This window comes from Lycorma delicatula, chromosome 2 (genome assembly GCF_047948215.1).
Source record: "Lycorma delicatula isolate Av1 chromosome 2, ASM4794821v1, whole genome shotgun sequence".
Classification (NCBI taxonomy): Eukaryota; Metazoa; Arthropoda; class Insecta; order Hemiptera; family Fulgoridae; genus Lycorma; species Lycorma delicatula.
In genome coordinates, this window is record NC_134456.1 from 22,751,552 (window position 1) to 22,764,031 (window position 12,480).

The following is a 12,480-nucleotide window of genomic DNA, read 5'->3' on the forward strand; positions in this document are numbered from 1 at the left end:
ACACTGTATTGTGCTATGTTTTTGTAAATGTCTGTCTTCTTTAGATATTATTTAACGTGTTAATTGTTTGTAAAAAAATTATGCAGTATTAAATAACATTTAATCACTTTTTACTCTGTCTAAAAATTGCAATAGCTTTCTTATAAATACATTTATTTATTATTATAAATTAATGCTATAATTATTTTCTAATTTATATGAGTAATGAGGTCTTAGTCATACTTTCTCATCAAAAAGTACTGCAGTCTTTAATTTTTAAGAGGAAGTATCAAGAACTAGTTTTCATTACATAAAATACCAATGAAAAAAGCAGTCTAATTTGAAGTTAAAGTAGACTAGATAAAATTAAAATAAAATAGATACTTGCCTTTCTTAGCTCTAACTGTAACGGTTCGTCCACCGAGTGTAGTAAAACTGAGATCAGCACCTATAGCAAGATCTAGTCGTTGACCAAGAACAACATGATCCAACAGTAACTTCCTAACAGATTCAGGGTGTGATGTTAACCTTTCTTGTGGAATTTGAATACTAGCATTATTACGTGGTGCAAGAATTGTAAATGGTTTATCTGGAAAACAAAACAAAACCTAGAAATTCATGTTATTTTTATCAAGGTCTTACACATACAACATTTTCTTAACAGTTTGACGACTATGAGGGACTTATAAGTGTCACATGTCATTGAGTCAGGTGGACAATGTGGAACTGATTAGTACCACGCGCACATTTGACTGAAAAACTACTGTGGCACTCATTAGTACCCAGTTTCTACAATTATTAAACATATAATTAGTCAATAGAGAAGAGTCTATGGAACATTTCTGCATGCATGGTTCTAAAATACTTTGTCAGATCGTTTGGTACAGATGTATTACGAACCACTTACAAGCTGGGTAACATAATTTACACTTTTTTTTTGTTTAATCTCCGGGACCACCATTAGGTACTGCTTCAGAGGATGAGATAAATGATTTATTAGTATGAAAATGCAATACCGGTCAGGCATGGAATTTCAAACACTACAAATAATTCATCTCATCTTCTGAAGCAATACCTAACGGTGGTCCTGGAGATTAAAAAAAAATCACAAAAAAAAAAATCTATACTTGAAGCTAGTTCTGCTAATGTTATAGTTAGTCTTATGATGTTTTTGCTTTTGTTTTGATTTTTTTTCATTGCAAAAAAGTAATATACTGTAATAGTTGTTTTTTAAAATAACAATAATATTAATAATAATGACAATGGTGAAAATGCTTCCAGTTTGTCCAGTGAATTCAGTGTTCAGTATTTCAGTTTGAAATACAGTGTTTATGATTCAGATACTACCAACACTATTTGACCCAGATGTATGCTCTCATTCTTTACATACTACCTCTTTTTCTCATGTGGATGAATTACCAAATGATAGGCCTAGTCATAATCATCAACCAGATGACCACTGAAGGTAATGACATGGTTGTTGATGTTTGCAATGTATGGGTGAAGTAAATGTTAATGCATTAAAAACTATTCATTATAATACTTGTAACTTAAAAGTAGTAATTAATACAAATTTATTTGATTCTTTAGCCTATGGTGAACCATAAGACTTTTATAATTTGATGGTTGATAATGTAATTTTTAAGTTTTTTAGTTTAACAAACCAATTTATATGCAACTCAACAGCATTCAAAAGGGTTACGTAAATTTCTATTAAAAAATTGGGTTGATACTGATCATAATGAAATGAAATCTCTCTATCTTTATTTTGAATTTATTATATGTGAGAATTGTTCAGATGTCATCAATAAGACGTTATTGGTGTAAAGACGAAGAATATTTTAGAACTACAGTTGCATCAACAATGATGAAAGATTTGAAAAAAAATTATCCATATTTCATTGTCATAATATTATTATTATTTCATTTTCGCAAAAATGAAATGTACTTTTTAATGTGTTAGCTATATTTTAATTTATTTCCATACATGATACATGGTAATCAAACTTTAAAGATATGTACTGCAATAATAAAATATAGGAATTTATACATCCACTGTCATTAACCATGTGCATACTTGCATAGTGCCAAATATTATGTCATCAACAATTCATATAAAATTCTATTTTAGAACCAATAATAACATTATAAAACAATATGTACATTGAATATTTAAAATCAATGTAAGTACTCATCAATCAGAAATTTGATAATTTGTAAAATTTAGTAAAATAATTTTTCTACACTATAAAAAATTGTTAATCTTAAATTTGCAATCTTTTTTTATAAATCTGCAATTTAAAACAAATTTCAAGAAGTGAAATTAGTTGAAAAAATTTAAGCTTAATATACTTATCTTACATATTCTAATTTACTCTTGCGTACTAATCCTAGCAGCCTCCTAATTAGTAACAGTATTTTTACCAACAAAGGATTTTAAAATAACAGAAATTTATGTATCTGTTTTTAAACAAAAATTTGTCGAAAAATACTGTTTCTAATTAAGTGGCTGCTAGGACTAGTACACATGATGTAAATTAGAATATTTAAGGTTAATAAGTATATTATGCTTTCAAGAATGACCAACAGCTTACTTAATTTTCCACAGATGATTGGTACCTTGACGCTCAAAGACTTAATGACCGATTGACCAATCTTATTACTTCCTTGTACGAAGTAAAGGAAGTACTGTGATCGTGAAAAATGTTGGTTTCAGATTTCAACAGAAGTATCCATTTTGACCATCCCTGAATCCATTTTGACTAGTTTCGGCTTGACGTCTGTATGTACGAATGTATCTCTTATAACTCAAATACGATTAACCGTAGGATGTTGAAATTTTGGATTTAGGACTGTTGTAACATCTAGTTGTGTGTTTTTTTTTTTGATTGCATTCGACTGAACCAAAAGTATACAAAAAAGCCCAAATTCCATAAAAATCTGGATTTTGGACTTTTTCTTAACTGCAGTGATAAGCTCTCATTGAAAACTTTTCAGCGATATATCATAAGTGGTACTTAATTTCATTGGTTCCAGAGTTATAGCCAAATAAAATTTTAATTAATTAAATATTTGGATCTTACAAGGAGAGGCACATCGGTTCGAATCAGACTTTATCTCCTTTTTTTTTAACTTTTTTAAATGAATTGATTTTATTAGTAATTATTAACCTCTGATTGTAAAAAACGTTTTACAATAAATAATAATTCAATAATAACAAAAAAAAATCAGAAGTTATTAATGAAATAAAATTTTACGTACTTTTCATTTTAAAAAAAATGTGTAAATGAAATTTAATAGGCGTACAAGGAAGTCATGTAGTGTTCACACCAGAATTTTTTTTAATTTTGACTTTTTAAATAGGTGGCAGCTTGAGGATTAATAAACTGTAAGTAGTTGCTTTTAATTTTGCGCAGTCTTCTAAAAGTCAAAATTTAAATAAGAATCGGTATAAAATTGTATTTTCACTTATTTTGAAATTAGTTTTATCATTTTTTTTTAAAAGTTTATTTAATAGTTTTACAACTTGTTTTTTATGCAACAGCTTACAGATTATTATATTAATTTGAAAAAGTTAATGTCATTACCTGAGCCATTATATAATCTGCTATTATATTTAATTTATTTTTAAAGTACATTAATAAGTTTAGGTTAAATTACATTTATTTATTTTTTATTCCTTCTTATTTTTATTTCATTTAGAACGAGTGATTTAAAATTATTAAAATGTATTTAAATGTTATGAAAGATATGAATAATTTCTTTCATCTGTTACTCGAAGTTAAAAAAAAAATAAATAAATAAATAAAAATGTTATTAAATTTATCTTTCATAAAATACTAAAGATAAAATAAAATGCTAATAATTTCTTTTATCTATTTCAAATAAAAAAAAAAAATAAAAAAAAAATATTATTGAATTTCTCTTTCATGAGATAATAAAGATTAATCAAACAGATCAGATCATTTTAACACACGATTAAATTCACCGATTTTTTTCCAAAAAAAAAAAAAATAATAATAAATCCAAATAATAACATTTTTATTGCGTTTGTTTCACAGAAAGAAATTATTCATTCGACATGGAAAACACATTTTAAAATACTGCCCGAATAAAAACGACGTGTAAAACGATTCTAGTATTACATACGATTATAAAATTCCAACTTGGCTACCGGTTGGCATTGTCATGGTCAGAATACTGACGTCATACTGTCAGACCGATCGGTCTAGGTTCAATTCTTAACAAAAGAAGAATATTATATCATTTTTCATCATTCTTCATTACACTCAAAAGTCTAGATTACACACAAAAGGTTTTCTCACTAAAGTCAGATATTGGACAGATTATCTGCTCCAAAATACAAAAAAATAAACAACACAAACAGAGCTAACAAAGTTATAAAAAAAATAATAAATCTGGGTTATCATATTTACTTGAAAATTATTTCCGAATATTGAAAAGAAAAATCCGATTATAACTTTTTGTAATAAATTTAAATAATAATTGTGTAGGACTATAACGAAACTATGAAAATAACGATTAGCTATTTCAGGAGAGGGTTTTAATGAATTGATAATACAATAAATATTAAAATAAATGCAATAATATTTATCGTTCGTAAATTCATATGCGATGATTCATCTTACGAGTTGTAGCTAGTTATATGTTTAACGGCAAGTGTTACTTAGAAATATATTATTCAGGTTTAATTGAAACTGTAAAAAATGTATTTTAATAGCTCGTGCGAATGCGATCGTGCCGTAACATGGAAAGTTTTAAATATTAATTCTAGGAATTCAATAATTTGACGACTAGATTTATTGGCGTTTACGTTATACTACCGCTAACCTGAGAATCCTGATCTACTACCAGTTAACTGTTATTAAGATCCACTTCGAGTAAAGAGCTACCGGGATCGTGAGGAGCAAGTGGCACACACAGACACAGTAGCACGCGGTGAAGTCAACAGTTCAAGGCGCCACCTCGTCCTTGGGCGCAAGCGATCGAGCCCAGAACACGTTATCGTAAATGACATGATAGATGTACGCGTGCAGAACATAAGGGTAAGTTCAGTTGTTTCGAGTCGAGGAAGTGGACCAGGCCGCTGCGCGGGGTCCTGATGTAGTTAGCTGCCCGTTACCGATGCTCCTTCTACTTATCGGCTAGACCGAACTGGAATGCGGAGAGTCTGGCGCCGGCCGGCGCCTATCACGGTCGTTGCACCTCATCAGCTTCTTCTCGCAACTTTCCTCCCCTAACGGTATCATGCCATGAATTTTTGCCGTCGTACCTGTTTCTTTTCATTCGGAATGTCCTTCGCATCACATACTATCGTAAACAACGCCGCTGAAAAAGAACTGGACCGTTTCCAAACGGTCGCAACCGAACCGATGGACGAAAAGGTTAATCGAGATACTACGACGTCGACAAGTCACCTTCTATAAATAACTTCTACCATTATTCACACACGTACATAAACAAACGGGTGTAAGTAACCTTCGCTTTGAAAAATATTCAGGCTGTTTACTCTACGTGGACGACTAATTAGATGTTTTGTTATCTATATTTTGTAGGATTTACACAAATTGAAACACTCGAGCATTTATCATATCTTTGAATATTAGGATGAAAACTTTACCTAATTTTTACTTTCAGAAAAAAGGGGACAAAATATATAAAGTATAGCAATACGTAAAAATACAATATAGCAAATGTTTTACAATATTTTACTGTAAAATATGTAACTTAGTAATCTTTTCATAACCTTTTTTTAATAAAAGTCCTTAAGGATGGATTGTTCGAATGATTTAAGTAAAAAAAAACAGAACCTTTTTATAATCTGAAATTTATAACAAAAATGTTGAAATACGTTATCGTTTTTTTTTTTTGTAAGCCAAAAAAAAGAGTAAGATTTAGGAGGTTAAATTATTTAAAAAGTAGAAAATTCACAGAAAATTGAACGAAGCAAAAATTATAATCCAATTTTTCAAGATCTCTTGAAAAATTTTGTTTCTTTCACAAACTATTAGAATACTATGTAAAAGCTCGAATAGTCATTCCGTGCCGAAAGCATAAATTGTTCTTTTCTCGTAGGCATTAAGACTCTTTTAATTATTTCTCATGAATATCTTTTGAAATAAGCTAAATTCAGTTAAAAAAAATTATTATATGAATATTGATTGCATTTATATCATAAAATAACATTTTAATCGATGTCATTTCGTTTCGGATGCGCTAGTAGGGGCTGTAGCGTAAAGGGGGCTAGTTCCACATCGTAGTCAATAAAGTCCTATGGCACAGGAATTCATTGGAAAAATGTTTTCGCTTTCTAAATAAAAGTAAATTGTCTCTACTTTATCTTTAAAATTCTTGATTTTTTCTCAATTCTTATCTATAATAGATTTCAAATGAAACTTTCACTAACAGTAAAACTTACCTATTTTTTTCTACAAGTAGATCATTAACACAAAACACATGAGAATGAAATAAAATAAAATGAAACCTGCAAGTTTAAACGAAACTTAGTGAACTTAATGTTTATTTTGATTTGCTTTTTCAATGTTTTTTTTTTCTTTCGTGCTGTTTTGTATTATTTTAGTCAGTTTAACTACATGCACTAAATTTATAAACAAAGTCATTGATTATCGTTCAAGTTACTAGGTTTGTTCAAGTCTTAACTTAAAATAGCGTACCTGTATTTATAGATCGTCATCTCGGTCAATTGACTGCATGAACATGTATCATTAATTTTATACGATAACATTATTCTTACGGTTCAGATTACTTTGTTGCAGAACATCTAATGTTTTTAATTTGATAATTCTTTCCGTTTAATTTATTAATTTAACAACAAAACAAATGTAAAACATAATTGTCATCAGCAACGTGAATAAGATATTTTTACATAACCTCTCGCACTAGTTGCTTACTCATATAATATATAGTTTCAGTTTTTACAAACGCTTTAAAATATTTATATTATTAACTCATTTGAATGATGTACTTTTTACCGACTTTTCGAAGAAAAGTACGGTGTTACTTTCGATCGCATGGTAGGAGGAGGGGGAAAATGAGTATCCTTTAAGCTTTGGGGCATGAGAAGTACGAAAATACTGTTCGCTTAAATTGTGGTTTCCTTATACGTTTATTTATTTGTAGGACTAAGTATAAAATTTTGTGGTTCAAAAATCTCCAGAACTACTAGATTAATTTTATTGAAATTTAGATATGCTGTAGTAGTATATCAGAAGTTGTGCATGTAGAAATTTTATGAAGATTGGTCTTCCTGAGTTATGCGAGTTTCATAAAGTTGGAAAAAATTTGAGCGGAGCATGTTTGCTAGAAGCATGGTTCTTTATGATGCTGCAAGTTGGAACGTTACCGTTTTTTAATCTGCGGTATCTAACGATAAAGGTTTTTTTGTTAAATGTTAATATTAGAATGAGCTGATAGTCTTTCAAAAGGAAACAAATTAAAATAACGAAAAGTCGATCTTGTTTTTTCTGTTGAAATTCTTTATCAGAAAACCCTTGTTTGGTATCTCTTGTTTTACTCTTGTGATCGGTTTGATGTGCTTTCCATTACTTATAACTCAATGCCGATCCTTTGTCTTCAACCTAACTTCTTACACTGTACATCTTCAATAATTTGTTTCATACGTTCTCATTCTTGACTACCTTTATTGTTTTTACTGTCTATACCTTGTTCGACAAATAAATTCACAGTCTTTTAAAAAAAAAAACACATTGACGTCGTTCCTCTTCCTGTCCTTTTTTTTTTAGTTCATCTTAAAATATCTTCATTTGTACTCTACCGATTCACCCAGTTTTCAATATTTTCTTTAATGTCACATGACAAAAGTTTATTTTTATTTGTTTCACTGGCTTTCCTATTACTCAAGTTTCGCAGCAGTAAAGCGTTAAATTTTACAAAAATATTATTAAAAATTGATTTTACAATTCCTAAATTTGTGACAAACACATTTTTATTTTCTACATAAAATCTTTTGTATCTTTTATGTCTTTTGATATGTGCATATTTCCATCCTTTATAACTTAATTAATTTAAACAATAGTACTGTTTGACTTCTGGGGTATTGAGTCTTTTTTTTTATCTTAATATTAACTCTTCCTTCACCTTTCTGTAGCATTTACTTATCTTCGTTTTATTCTTGCTTTCTTACAAACTGAAATTCTTTTCATTATTGAATCTGTACTGGTCATTAATCCATCTAATTTATTCTTAGGTTCAGCTAAAAATTGCATTAACATTTGTTTGATACTAAAAATTGCAAATTTTAATAATTTGTTTTTGCCCCTATGATTACACAAAATTATTTTTAATTTTTTATTACCTCTTTCATAAAAAAAACAACAAAAGTACATCCTACATCCTTATTTCAATTTTTTCTTCACCGCTGTTCATCTTTACCAATTTCTAGTCCTATTATATGTTTCTGATTGTAGTATAGATTATTACAACAAAAAAAAAACTTATTTAATTCTCTGCGTAGATAATTCTTTTAAATAACAGTATTTTGTGTTCATTCCAGAAAAAAACGTTTCAGCGCAACATATTGCGAGAATAAGGAAATAAAGATTAATAATTTTAGTTCAATTTTATATTATATTACTCTTTACGGCTTATTAAAATTACGTATATTATGTAAATGAATAAAAATTAGCGAAGTAACAGAAAATGAATGTGTCGGTAAATTTCTCTGTAGTCGAAAACAACGAGGAAACCATTTACATAATGAAATACTCACCGCAAGTATGTTATTTTTGTCCCTTCTTATGTCAGTGCCGATTTCCGCAAGAAATTATCTATCGAATTACAAAAAAATATACTATTATTCTGTCTTTGTGCTATTTTCGATTCGATTTCGTAGATAAATAAGATATTAACAAACAGACGTAAACATTTCGAATTGATAACTATTGTATCGTCATTGAATATTTCCGGCGATATTGAAGCGATAAAATAGGTTATTATTAATTTTATCGTATTCTTTGTCGAGAGGCTTAATTAACATTCTAAACGAATATGACTGAAATGAATGAAAGTAATGATTAGTAAGCGGTTGTAGATCTTAACGATGACGCAAGAAAAATACATGACAAACAATATTTTAACGTCGATAAAAAATTTTCATTCATTTTACTTTTTATAACTATTCTTTTGTAAAACAATATAAGAAAGTTTAAGAACGGAGTACCGCCCTGACCTTGTCACTTTCACATAAAGCAAACGGCTAACCGACTGCACGTTGTTGTTAGAGCATTACGCATGGGCGCTGTTGTCGCCGCCTGGTTATCAGAGAGAACAATTTTTGGTGCAGCACCGCTACAAGCGGCACAACAGCATTGTTACTCGGCCCTCAACAAAGTCACTAGTTGTAGGTCAGGTCGCGAATACTGATGAGCTGCATTCTGTGCTACTGCAGCTGTTTATTGTAACAACTATGTACGAGTTGAGTAACAAAATTATTTATGACGTTATAAGTTATTTCCCTTACGGATAAATTCACATACGTATGCCACAGGTAGTCGCTTTAATAAATCACCCGATCGAATTAAATTCTCTGAAACCGATAGTTACCTTCTATAGAATGGAAACTATAAAATGTAAAAAAACTAGTTTTAATGTACGACTGAGGTTTTGCCTATCACAGAATCACACTCGTTTTAGGAAGTTGAAGCACAGAATTGTTATCGAATCGAAGGAAGAAAATAAAGTGTAGTAATTGAATAATCCCCGGTTATCTTTATTTATTTTTATTATCATCTCCTGTTTTTCAGCTAGTCGTCTTCTCTCAACTCATTAGCTAGTAATCCGATCCACACTTCATGCTGCTGATTAATTCAATCCCTACGACTAAAGTACATCGATAACATGGACAAATAAAATTCAAAAGTACCTAATTTAAATTTAAATTAGAGTTAAAACTCAACTGAAATGGAAACAATCTGCAAAATTATATGATAATAAAACGGTTTTAATTTATTTCTGCACGCATAATTATTGTCGGGTAAGTTGGTTTCATTCTGTACAGATCATCTAATATAGATAGCTTGGTCAAAATTAGCAAGGTATATTACGCAGGATAATCTTATTTTAAGCGTAGTGATAACAACGCTTACAAACAGGAGCGATACGCTATGTATCAGTTTCATTTTTCCAAAGATAACGTATACTAATAATTTTAAGCGAAAAACGACATTATGCTAATGATGAAAAGCTTTTCACTGTGAAGAAAATACTTAAAATAATGCAAGGGATTTTTTTCTAATTTTACTTACATTCTGTAAAAATCTTTAAATATTTCATTCCTTCAATTACAAGGTTTATAGGCTACGTACGATTCCTTCGTTTATTTTTCTGATCGGCAATAGACGACTTATTTTTACAGTATTTATAATAGTATAATAGAAGAAAATCAAAAACCAGTTTTTCCAGGACTAACCAACCTAAACCTGGTTTTCCTAAAAACCAGGTTTTATCGGACTAACTAATTCGATAAACTTAATCTGTTAGGCATTCAATATAACGTACAATCAAATCGTACGACTTATACAAGTAGTATACGCAGTGAACGAACCCTGGATGCGCTTCACTAAGCGACGCGTAATAAACTCGGCTTAAAGTAACTTTTTATACGTTACAAACAGACCTGGAGTACGATCTGATTGTAGTATTTATTTTATTAACAATTGTTGAAATATTGATAGACTATTCGGGCTAAAAATTATCTTTATTTGAAAAAAGTACTAAAGATTTCAAAATATTTTTTTAATAATAATTATATTTTACAAAAACGAGCTAATAATACCAACAGATAGCAACATCACCGAGCTGGTATTGTTTATCATATAGCTCCGTAATGTTGTACAAATTTCGGTTTTCTTCGGATGCTGAAGAAACGGTACAAACGTTTTTTTTCTTCATTTTTCCTATGGAAAGGCAAGTTCTGTGGAACGTATTTCATAGATTTAAGTTTTAAAAGTTTTTTTTTAAACTTAATACGAATTACATATCGAACAACAGCGTTGTGGTACCGTCTTTATGAGGTAATGCGATTCATACGTAAAAATAAATTGACATCCGCAATAAAATCCCGTTTTAATATTTGTAGGGATGTAATAGCTCGGTAATACACAAGGGATAGCAAATCGGAAAAGCTTCAGATTATGAGATAAGGATAAACGCCAACGGTCAAAGCCAAGTTACAGAACCATTTCTTGTGTATCGCTAAAGCTAAACGATACTGGCCTTCTACCACCTGTTGAAATCTATTGAAGATTAATGATTGTAGGAGTAGATACCTGTTTTAGAAGTATAAAATTTTGTTTTGCTTAATGATTTTTCTGAGCCGAACACTACACTGCTCGGAAAGATTGAAAATAAGCAGGAAAAATATGCTATCTTTACCGATTGATTTTAAGAAAACAGGTGAAGCTTCATCCGATGACGTTGCTAAAACCAGTAGTATAACGATATTTGTTTCAAATTCTACTCAAGATCCTTCAAGAATAAGGAGGCAATATTAGATGGAATTAATATCAATTACGACATGCTGAAGTAGATAAAAGTTTTAAAAATTCGTTTAAGAAAAATGATTAAGTAATATACCTGTATTCAGTTTTGTATAATTTATATTTCTAAATTCGACGCGCACGTAAGATAATTTTTTTACTTTCAATTAAAAGTAGCTTTTCTAAAATATTCTCTGCGTATATTTGAATTTCCATTTCTTAATTTAAACCGGTATTTAGTTCCAAAGGAATTAAAAATATCTCAAAATTATTCGCCGAAAAAAATTAATTCAAACATTAATGTTTATACTACGTCAGTCGTAATTTATTATTACAAGAAAACAAGGAAATGAAATTATAATTAAGTTTAGTTTTATTATTTAACGAGAAAAATTAAGAGATAAATAGATAATAAGAGTAAATTTTTATTACTCTATAACGAATATAAAGAAAAACTATTAAACTAGTGCCATTCATTTATTATTATTCTTTTAAAAAAAAGAATGCAATAAAAAAGCAAGTAGCTGATAAAACAGCAAACAGTAGAATGTAAAATGCGAACTCAATTTCAATTCAACTGGCGTTCTATGTTTATAACTGGAAAGAATCCGTGCTAAATATAACTGGATAACCTGTTGCGAGTAAAACAAGATCCAAAAATAATCAATACTCGTTATTTGTTGTTTTCTTCACTTCCTGACTGCCGAGATGTTTGCTTCCTGATAATAGTACATACCCGTAACTCCATTATCCTCAAGCTATATCCTATAGTAAAGTCAACTTATTCTTAATTAGGTTGTTAACTAGATGTTATTACATTATTACAGCGTACAAAGTAGAGACAATTTTCATTATCGTAATTTCAATTAAACGGAATTATTTTCAATTTTAAGATTATGAACGACACGTATAATAGTCTCGTTTTATTATGCAAAGAGACAATTAATTATTAATAATTTATATA

General features: G+C 29.5%; 1 protein-coding gene across 1 annotated transcript in view; it reads right to left on the bottom strand.

Moving 5' to 3' along the window:
• LOC142320552 (transforming growth factor-beta-induced protein ig-h3) overlaps positions 1 to 12,480 on the bottom strand; it is a 108,524-nt gene that overhangs the window by 22,224 nt on the left and 73,820 nt on the right. Inside the window, exon 2 of the mRNA XM_075358457.1 lies at positions 368 to 568. Within this exon, the coding sequence (XP_075214572.1) occupies positions 368 to 568 (201 nt within the window). The remainder of the gene's footprint in view (positions 1 to 367; positions 569 to 12,480) is intronic.